The sequence below is a fragment of the Myotis davidii genome, unplaced genomic scaffold, assembly GCF_000327345.1.
Source record: "Myotis davidii unplaced genomic scaffold, ASM32734v1 scaffold362, whole genome shotgun sequence".
NCBI classification, from domain to species: domain Eukaryota; kingdom Metazoa; phylum Chordata; class Mammalia; order Chiroptera; family Vespertilionidae; genus Myotis; species Myotis davidii.
Window position 1 is genome coordinate 1,467,388 of NW_006297152.1, and position 11,216 is coordinate 1,478,603.

Sequence of the window (11,216 nt, forward strand, 5' to 3'; positions counted from 1 at the left end):
CCATTTACAGATAAGAAAACGGAGGCACGAGCAGTTAAGCAACTGCCCAATATTACACAGCTAAGAAGTGGCAGAGCCGGGGTTCAAACTCGGGTAGTTTGAGCCAAGCTCAGCTTCCCAGCCATTCAACTCTGCTGCTTCTCCGTGTATTTATTTTTTAAATATTGGACTCAGTCATCAGGCCACATTGCTTTAACTATTTCTCTCTTAACCTAGGGCAGTGATTTTTTCAAACTGGGTTGGGGGCAAAAAGGACACAGGAAATGGAACTCCCGCCAGCCATCCCTTCTGCAAACAGAACAGCTGCGTTTTATACATTAAAAGTGCCACTGAGTATTTCATTTGGGGGGGAAAAATGGGTGAAATCCATGAATCCAAATATGTTGTAACTATATTATCAGAATTCTAATTTTCTGAGCCTCTGTATCTCTTAAATCCCTTCCTTTAATGAAGTTCCTGGCCAGAAACTCCTACCTATTTTTTTGTTGTTCTGAACTTAAAACAATTAAAAATAATCCTGGCAAGGGGAATTCATTTTATTTCCTCTTGCCAGGATTATTGTTACGTCTACCTAATGGCCATCTCTGATGCTCCTCTCCCTCCAATCCCCATTCCTCTTTTGCTCTTTGGTTCTTCTTCTAAACTAGTGGTCAGCAAACTCATTAGTCAACAGAGCCAAGTATCAACGGTACAACGACTGAAATTTCTGTTGAGAGCCAAATTTTTTAAACTTAAACTATATAGGTAGGTACATTGTTATTAACTCAATTAGGGTACGCCTAAGGCTTAGGAAGAGCCACACTCAAGGGGCCAAAGAGCCGCATGTGGCTCACGAGCTGTAGTTTGCCGACCACGGTCCTCAACCCAAGGTGACCAATGTCAGGCTCCGCCTTGAAATCCTTCCACAGCTTTCCGTCTCAGGGCTGCCTTTTATTCCTCAAGCAATTCAAAGAGGATTTAATTGAAAACTAAAATAACTGTGAAACACTGAGTTCAGCATTTTTTTTCCTATCCTATAGAACTTCCAAGGGCGTTTCCCAAATCGTGGACCACGGCCCCTCTTCTGCCACTACACATCCCTGGGAATTGGAATGGTGGAGCTCGCCTGCCTGGGTGTGAGCCATCCCAGCGAAAGCGGGCAGGGCAGCCTGAACTGTGATCCCACATCCGTAAAACAGGGACAGCAGGAGAGCCACATTCCAGGCTTGTTAGGAGAATTAAATAGTTGACCTATGGAAGGTGCTCAGCACAACAGATAGCACATTACCAGTAAAGGGTGGCGGTTGTTTTCATTATTTTGGTGACACGTTTTGGAAACGATCTCCTACAGGGTCTGGCTAAAATTCCCTACCCAGATACACTCAAACCTTCAAAAGCGGACTCCTGCCAGCCCTTCCACACTCCTGTCCTCCCCGCCATGACCCCTCCACACACACACACACACAAACGGAGCGGTGCAAACTGAACTCTGCCCTTCCCTGAAAATTCCATGGGCTTTCCTGTTTCTGTACCTCGGTACGGACTGTTCCCTTTGCTTTGCTGCTTGTTTGTCCTCTTCTCTAAACTCTGGGGTTTCTGGGAGCAGGGACCCTATTATATTCAGCTTCCCCGGGCGGGACTGTATGTGCTGACCTAGGGACCAGGCCTGGGCCATCTGGATGCCATTTGACATGGCAGCACATCAGTGCATTCAGAACCAGACTTGACCCTCAAAAAGCTTCCCCTGTGGACACAAGTCATTACACATCTGTCAAAATGCACAGGATGTACAACACCAAGAGGGAACCCTAATGGGCCCAGTTGGTTAGAGCATCATCCCAATACACCAAGGTTGCAGGTTCAATCCCTGGTTAGGGCACATACAAGAAGCAACCAATGAATGCATCAATAAGTAGAACAACAACAAAAAATCAATGTTTCTCTCTCTCTCTCTCTCTCTCTCTCTTTTCTCTCTCTCTCGTCTCTCTCTCTCTCTTCTCTCTCTCTCTCCCTTCTAATGTAAACTGTGGACTTTGAGGGGAAAGGATGTATTAATGTGGATTCATCAATTGTAACAAATGCTCCCTGTGATTCAGAATGTTGATGGCGGAAGAGAAGAGGAGGGCAGGTGGGGGCAGGTGGTACATGGAACTCTGCTTTCCAATGTTGTCGTAAACCTAAAACCGCATTTAAAAAAATAAAATTATCTACTAAAATTAAGTGACGAAACACCAATTGTAATTAATGCAGATCTAAAATTAAATCAAAATTAATTTTCCTTTCCTAATATAAAGCTATTACCAAGTTTAGGATACACCTACACCACAGGGCACTTCTACTGGCAAAAGGCAATACCCGCCCGAATCGGGTTTCCAAGCCTCATCAAGACCAAACGTGTTGTTATATTTTAGATGGATGTCCACTTTCTCCTCTGAAGCGCCAAAGGCTCTATTTGGAAACTGACCCCAATACAAAGTCAAGTGAGTGGAGCAGACCTGGATCACCCCTCCGACTTGGGCCTCGGAGTGGAGAGTGCATTCCTCCTCCAGGTGTGGATGCACAAAAGAGGAACAAAGCACCGGACTGCCCTAGCTCACCCTTCAGTTCAGAAGTAGCTACCAGATTGTTTCTCAAAAGGCCATAGCTCAGACGCCAGCTGTCACAGAACAAAAGCACACAATCAGGGAAGAAAGTGATGTGCTCTAATGCGGATGCGGCCGCTGGGGGCACGTCAAAATAAAGCCAGCACTAAGCGCGCACCGCCCCTGAGCATTAGAGGATCAGTCACCCTGCCACACACACCTGACAGCAGAATGTGACTTCCCTGCTTTGGCCTTTGTGACAACTCGGTTGTGGGATAATCCGGGCTTGACCTTTGCCCTCTCACCGCCAGGAACAATAGTTTGCGGAGAGTAATGACTAACCCTCCGCATCTCCAGGCACGCCCCACCTTGCGCCTTCCGCTGGAGCTCTACCTGGTGATTGGCAGAGGTGGCTTTTCAGTCCCCAAGAATGTGCTGCTTTTTCACATCCTCGGATCTGCAAAAATCCTGTTCCCCACGCCCAGGGTGACCTCGCCTTCTCTTCCACCTGCTCATCTCCTCTGACTCCTTCAAGTCCCTGCTCCTCCTTCCCCTGAGGCGTCCTCTCTCTGCCAGGGCTGCGGTGTTCAGTGGGGCAGGAGGGCACGGCTGCCCCTGCATTGCATCTCAGCATGGATCACATTCCTTCTCAGCTATTCATGTAAATGTTGGACTCCCTACTAGTCTGTGCACATCTTTTTTTAAAATATTTTTGTTATGGATTTCAGACAAGAAGGGAGAGGAAAAGAGAGATAGAAACATCAATGATGAGAATCATTGATTGGCTGCCTCCTCCTATTGGGGATGGAGCCCAAAACCCCGGGCATGTGTCCTGTCCGGAAATCGAACCGTGACCACCTGGTTCATAGGTCAACACTCAATCACTGAGCCACACCAGCTGGGTAGTCTGGGCACATCTTAACACAATGTCTGATGCACTGCAGTTGCTCAAGATTTTCTTCATTGAAAAAGACTCTCAAATTGGAACAATCACATGTTATTATATTATTAGAGACAGCACTGCACATTTCCCATACTGTACCTCTTTTAATATTGACAACGGCCCTAAGTAAAGTGAGGGTCATTATTCCCATTTTCCAGAAATGAAATCGCTTTTCCAAGGTTACCTAACTAAAAAGCGACAGAACTGTAAGTTGAACTCAAGTCCAAGACTCCAATGGCTGCGCCTGTAACTACTTAGCCACAGGCTCTATGCCTCCCAGTGAGCGTGAAGAATACTTAATTACTCTAATGTGACTTACTGGGAATACCATACTCAAAAGGAAAATCACTGCATTTATTTTTAAATGATCTGTAACTAAATGTTTGCCAAGAATTTAGACCAGCTTCCTGCCCAACTGATCTGTAGCATTAAGGTTCTCCCTTTATATGCATGCACAGCCCTATGTTTAAATATATATTTCCAGCCCTAGCCGGTTTGCCTTAGAGGATAGAGCATTGGCCTGTGGACTGAAGAGTCCCAGGTTCCATTCCAGTCAAGGGCACATGCCTAGGTTTCCGACTCAATTCCCAGTAGGGGGTCATACTGGAGGCAGCCGATCAGTGATTCTCCCTCATCAGGAGGCAGCCGATCAGTGATTCTCCCTCATCATTGATGTTTCTATCTCTCTCCACCTCCCCCTTCCTCTCTAAAATAAATAAAACTATTTAAAAATAAATAAATAAATCTACCTAAACGGGTTACTAATAAGCAAAAAAAAGAGCCAGCCATAGACAAACAAGGTCAGATTATGTTTATTCTAGTGTGTCAGCTACAGAGTTTGACAAGTCTCCTGGGCAGGACGGGCTCCTACACAGGAGTATCAACTCCGAAGACCTGACCTCTGAAACCAGAGGATAAACATGAAGGCCAGCAGGAGGCAGAAGTGCTCAGGGGATAAGAGTGGGCCTGGGGAAGACGCCACGGGGAGAAGACGACCTTTCGTGGGTGACCCCACATCCTATATGCACATGGAGAGAAGGTGGCTCGTGAGGGGCGGTGCTCAAACACCATCCATCAATCACTTCCAACAGGCACCACCCCTCTTCTCCATCACCCTGTGGTCTTGGGCAAGGATGTCACAGCGCCTAGGAGTAAGGCTTGAATCTCAGGAGCTAGAGTCATTTCAGCTCCGGCAACCGCTCAACCATTCCCTTACCCAATAGCCGGTACGACACATGGTTCTCAAGACAAATGCTGTGTGCGGTGCGCACCACGTCTCCTCCCCGGAGTGTCTGTAAGACTGGAAACCGCAGGGCCGGCTTGTTCGGAAGGACACGCTGCCCTGAGTAAGAGGCTCTCCTAGAGAGCAATGCGATGACTGACTGTACAGTCAACCTGGGTTTGCTTACAGCCCAAAGAAGGCGCACAGACGGTACAAAGGAAACGAGGGTCAGGAGGAATCTTAGAGGGAACAAAACTCCATGTTCCACGCTCCTACAAAAAAACCTCTCTGCTCGCACTCACGCTAAATGCTTACTCTCTTTTTCTTCCCTTTGAAGAGGGAAACGGAGACACAAATGGGCAAAAAAGGAAGGCAGCTGCATCCCTCCCTACGTGGGCGTTCTCGCCTTGACAGGCAGCCGGATGCCACCCCAGCTACCACTCCGCCCTTGTACAGACAGTAAATGACTTTGGCGAGGAGAGCCTCTCATTTCCAACTCCCCCTAACCCTTGCCATCAGTGGAAGCCAAAGGGAGGCCGTCACCCCCTGGACGCTCTAGGCGTGTTCTCGCTTCTCTCCACTGAGGGCTGGAAGATCGAGCCCCTGCTAATATAATAGGGTTCTTCTAAACACCAGGCTGGGACAGAAAGGCAAGGCAGGAGCCGAGACAGGTGGTGGTCCCCTGGGTGAGTTCTCGCTCGCTCGCGCACCCGCCACACTCACACCCTTACCTCCCGCAGCTCCAGCCTCTGGGCCACAGCCTCCAGGCACTCCTGCCCGGTGCTTTCCACCGACAGCGTGCACTCGATGACATTGCTGTCCAGCAGGCGGATGCGGGTGACGAAGCAGTTCTTGCTCAAGACGTTGTAGCGCCGTGTCCGGCGGAGCTTCAGGCCGAAAGGCATGGCTCCGGCCCTCGGGTGTCGCCCTCCTCTCCCGGCGCCCACGCCCCTGAGATGGCCTTAGCAGTTCCGGGACGCGGCGATGGCACTACCAGCCGTGCTCCTCCAGACACGGGAGAAGGTGTCCATGCCCGGGGTGGCACGCTGCAGGGTCGCTGCAAACAGAAAAGGAGCGAGGTCATTCGTGGAGAGGAAGCTGATGATACGGCACATTTTTCAGAGGCACAGACACCCTCTTCCCCGGATCAACATCCAGATTCCAGAACCTGCAAGACACCTGGGAGAGCCCATGCACTTTATCTTATCTTACAAGGGTGACATGATAAACTCCTCGGTTAGAACCGAAGAAATGGAGATTCAGAGAGATGAAAAGAACTCATCCAAGCACTGGCCAGTGGCTCAGTTGGTTGGAGCGTCATCCCGTACACCAAAGAGGTTTCAGGTTCCATCCCCAGTCAGGGCGCATACCTAGGTTGTGGGTTCGATCACGGATTGGAGCACGTACTGGAGGCAATCAAGATGTTTTCCTCTCTCTCCCTTCCTCCCTCTCTCTCTAAAATCAATAAATATATCCTCAAGTGCGAATTAACTAATTAATTAAATAAAGGAACTCATGCATGGCAAAGAATTCACACCAACGTCTGCAACCTCAACTCACATGCTTTTTTCACTGTACAATTCTGTCTGCCCGAGAGAGCAATCGGAGTGGAATCAACACTGTTTCTTTAACTTCTAAATATATATTATCTCATTTCAACCCCATGGACAACCCTGTGGTGTAGATTTTATGATCTCTGTTTTGCAGAGAGAAAAAGCGAGGTTTTTGTGGATTTAAAAAATTCACTGATCCTAAAATTAAAATCTCAGCACTGCCTCTCTACTTTTAGCAACATGATTTGCCTTTATTTTTATTTTAATATTTTATCACTTATTTGCTTGTTTATTTACTGAGAAAGGATAATGGAATATGGAGGAAATACACAATTAATATAGGCGGCAACTTCCTACTTTAAAAAAAACATTTTAAATTTATGAATTCTTTAATGTGCTTGTCCTTTTTTTACCAAATATTTAGACAGTCAGATATGGAGAACCACCCTATCACCATTTTGTTCTTTTACAAAATGCTTGATGCAAAAGCCCTGTGACCAAATCACCGATAATTTAACTTACTAAAAATGAGATTTCCTGACACCCTGGTGGTCCACCAAATGCCAGTGATGACATCATTGCCATGGAGAACCCAACAATAAAACGACAACAACCAAGTGGCTTTTCCGTCCCACCCTGAGCCAGCAATGCTCTCACGGGGAGGCTCATACCTTCCAAAGAAGCCAGAGATGGCCCGGCAGCCCCTCTGTTCAACCTTCTGCTCTCCATATCAAGCTCACAGGACCATCTCCTGTTCCCATGATCCCTCTGTTAACCTGATTCCCTGCACCGGGCAGTTCAGCCAGCCTTCAAACCCTTCATCCATAGAATTACCTCTGAGCCCCCTGACACTTGAATGGACAAGTATGAATAACTACTTGCCGGAATTATTGAACTAATAAATAAAATGGGCCCGGCGGTGTGGCTTAGTGTTTGAGCATCAACCCATGAACCAGGAGGTCACATGCCCGGGTTGTGGGCTTGATCCCCAGTAGAGGGCGTGCAGGAGGCAGCCAAGCGATGATTCTCTCTCATCATTGATGTTTTTATCTCCCCCTCTCCCTACCGCTCTGAAATCAGTAAAAACATAGAAAAAATAACTAAATAAATAAATGAAATGGCTTCAACATTTAGGAACCACTCCGTGTCGGTACCCCAGGCCTCACGAAGGTTGTCAGAGCATAAAACTACAACACAGCAAAACACACTCCCCACACTCCCTCAGCCGGTCTTTGATGCCTGCCCTCGGCACATTCCTTAGCATGACAGGGATATGTTTTACGATGGCTTAAAATATACATGCCAGCAGAGGCTGCGACTTGGTAAAATAGATTAACATTTCTAAATCACTTTAGGTTGGCAGAGTATCATGTTTACTTCCAAGGTAGGCCAACCTGATGATCTCCTGATATTTGCAGAAAGGAGGATGGAGGGACCCGCCCAGAAAAGACAAAAAGAGAGCCAGAATTCAAATACAGAGCCCTGAAGAGTTTACTACTCACGCATTCCCAGAACTTGTTGAAACACAGGACACAGAACACCAAGCTTCAATTCCTATATTAGCCGGGGAGCCTCACACAGAGGAAAATATTTGCACTGTGGGCACAAGCCACATAGCTAATCCTGGGCCAGGCACTTTACAATTTGGGTGTGTCTCGTCTTAAACACCGATCAAGGAATGTGGCTGGCTTGGTGCACATGTATCCCAGCCACTATTAAAAACAACCCTTGCTACCTATTCTGTGGGATTCTGTCCATAACGCGCAGTTAGTGGGGCAAAAAGTAAGCTGCACAACAACAGTTTTTATAATACATAAACAAAACAAAAAAAACCCCACAGAAATGGGAAAGAAGATAAGTTCACCAAAGCGATTAACTGTTATCTCGGGACTACACAGTGGCGACATTAAATAGAACTCTCGCTTTATAGTTTATAGACTTCTAAACCGTTCTAACATTTTATAGCTGCCTTATCTTATTGTGGCAAATAAAGAGTAAAATGCATTAGATACTGAAAATGGTATCTCAGGAACAACATCAGACAACCTGCCAAGATATCTCCTACACAATACCTGACTATTTTAGGTTTTGCACAGCATTTTAAATCTTCAATTTGCAAGAAACTTCCCTGGTAAGGTAGCAACAAAAAGGTTATCAGAAAACTGGTTCAGTCCTTCTAAAGGTCAATATCATGAAACAAAAACTAAACAGGTGGGATTAGAAGGCGGCTGCTCTAGGGTAAAAGAGGTTTAGGGGGCGGGGGGCACACAGTGCAGTATACAGATCTTGCACCATAGAAACCCACACCTGAAACCTGTGTGATCATATTAACCAATGTCACCCCAATACCTTTCATTTAAAAAGGAAATAAAAGAGAGGTGTAGGAGAAAAACAAAATGCAAGGTGTGACCCTTAATGTCACCCCAATATATTTCATTTAAAAAGGAAATAAAAGAGAGATGTAGGAGAAAAACAAAATGCAAGGTGTGACCCTTCATCAAACCGAGGTGTGGAAAAAAATAAAAAGATGTGGACAATTAGGGAAATTTGAAAGAGAGAACAGGAATTGGATAGACTGTATTGCTGTTAAATTTCTTCCATTTCTTGTAGTGGAATTATGCTTCTGCCGGTGAATGGCTTTAGGAGAAGCCAATGGATATACTGAGGGGTGAAATGTCACGATGCCTGTGACTAACAAACGGCTAAAAACAACACACGCACATAGGTACATGCACACGTTCAGAGCTGAAACAAGGATGACAAAGCATTAACAGCTGTTGAATCTAGGTGGTAGGTGTCCAGGTATTCATGGCACTATTCTTTTCGCTTTTCTGTGTATCTAACACTTTTCACAATCAAAAGGTTAAAAAAAAAAAGGCAACCCTCCACGCAGGTACAGAACAGATTCCAGCCACACCTACTCCTTACGGCTCCGTTTCAGTGGCACTGCCTCTCCCCGTGGACTTCTCTGATCCTGCCCTCAGATCACCTTGGCTGCACTCCCACAGTCATTTTCATGCTTATTTAACAGAGCAAACTGATTTATGTCAGAAGTATCCACACACCTTGACTCTAAACTCCTTCAAAGCTAGAAGCAGGTTTCCTCCATCTTTGAGACCCACACCATTGACCTCAATTAAAAGCTGGCGGCATTTACAGCCAGAACTGTGTGCTCACAGAGCTGGGCTTCTGGAAAGAACTCCCAGGCTGTCATTTACGACATTCCTTACCTTCAGGAAGGGCTACACCTGAAGCATCCCAGGTAAACAATCTGTGTGACACTAATCTGTAACCAGAGGGAGGTCAGTGATGACCGCCCAGTCCCTTTCAGTCTTAGCATGTTGTGTCTATGAATTACCTCGCATATTTAAGCTCCAGAAGATGCCACAGCATCTGTCACTCATCCACCTCTGACCTCTCTGGAGGAGAATATAGTTCTACCTTAAACACAAGCCAGCTCCCTGCTGTGTGTAAGCCGAATTCCTTAGCTTTGTCCTTGAAAGACAGAGAGACAAGGGCTCTGATATCCCACCATATACCAGAATCGACATGAAGTCTACTAGCGAGTCCTGTGTTACACAGCCTGGCTCCTGGCACCTTTCTCACTTTCCCCATGTGGTTCGCTGGGGACTCGACACATGAACATTATCAAGCCTAGAACCAGCCCGGCCCAAGTGGCTCAGTTGGTTGAGCATTGTCCTTCTGTGCACCGAAGTGTTGCTGGTTCAATTCCTGGTCAGGACACATACCTAGATTGTGGGTTGGATCCCATGTATGGGTGTATACAGAAAGTCTCTCTTTCTTTCTCTCTCTCTCTCTCTCTCTCTCTCTTCTAAGAATGTCCTCGGTTGAACATTAAAAATAAAGAAATACAATAAAACCTAGAACTAAATGCCATACTCTCATAGAAAGCTCACATGTTCATGACACTTCAGATTTTCCTGGTGAAACTGGCTTTTCAAAAGAGATCAAGTTAGGCAGTTGTCTTTCTATTTACTACAAGGTGTTTCTTAAAACAGAAAGCTCTTTTAAAAATAAACACTCATCTAAAACACAGAATTTTCTTGATCCGCTCGTAAAGAACATTATCTAATACATGATATGAGCTGCAATTGTTGCTAATACCCAAATCATGAAGGTTAAACAAGTCTCTTTTGTGACTATCGATGGTAAAACTAACAGTAAAGACTAATTTATTCGAATTTTAAAATATAGTCTATTAATCCCCTTTTTCTTAGGTACACCTTAGAAAGAAAAGTAAGAGAGTTAGATGCTAGCCCTTTAGTGATGAGAGTAACTGGGAATAAGAAGCAAAGAAAAAAGCAAACCAAAACAAAAAAAACAAGTGCCACACACACTGAGAACTCTCTAACTCGGGGTCTTTGTCTCAGCAAAGCAAAGGAAACTGTTAACGGCTGCACTGGAGAAAGTCACTGCAGAGGAGGGTGGGCTCAGTGCTTCCGGGAACCCACGTTCGCTCTTAAGGAAAAGAACACAGGCAAACCTTTGGGCAAGAACTGGCATTAACCAGAGAGGCCTGGGGTGAATGTTAGCCGTTTATCCTCACTCAGCCTCAGTTTCCTCATCTACAAAGACAATATTCACCCCACCTGTTTGTGAGCAGGAAATGAGAAAATGGCCTCGGGGGCACTCAGTCGAGTGGCACAGTCCCTCCTTCTCCCCAGCACTGCAAGCTGGTCACTCAAAGGAGAGCAAAGCAGGTGTGAAAAGAAGGCTCTGAGCACCCTACCAGCTACTGTGGAGAAAGGCTTTGAAAAAGAAAAGAAAAAGGCAAAGCAAAGAGCACAGAGTTTAAGATGGAGCTATGTGAAGCTACGACAATTCCCTGTGGAAAGGGACCAGGCAAACAGACGAACCATGCGCTTTGGCCAGTGTGGCTCAGTTGGCTGGGGCTGGGCTCCCCGCCCCTTCCCCCC

General features: G+C 46.2%; 1 protein-coding gene across 4 annotated transcripts in view; it reads right to left on the reverse strand.

The window, feature by feature from the left end:
* The window catches only part of PTPN14 (protein tyrosine phosphatase, non-receptor type 14), a 131,408-nt gene that overhangs the window by 78,954 nt on the left and 41,238 nt on the right, over positions 1–11,216 (reverse strand). For all 4 annotated transcript variants that reach the window (XM_006772930.2, XM_006772931.2, XM_015569944.1 and 1 more), the window contains one exon: positions 5,458–5,783. In XM_006772930.2, the coding sequence (XP_006772993.1) occupies positions 5,458–5,631 (174 nt within the window). In that variant the 5' untranslated portion in view covers positions 5,632–5,783. The remainder of the gene's footprint in view (positions 1–5,457; positions 5,784–11,216) is intronic.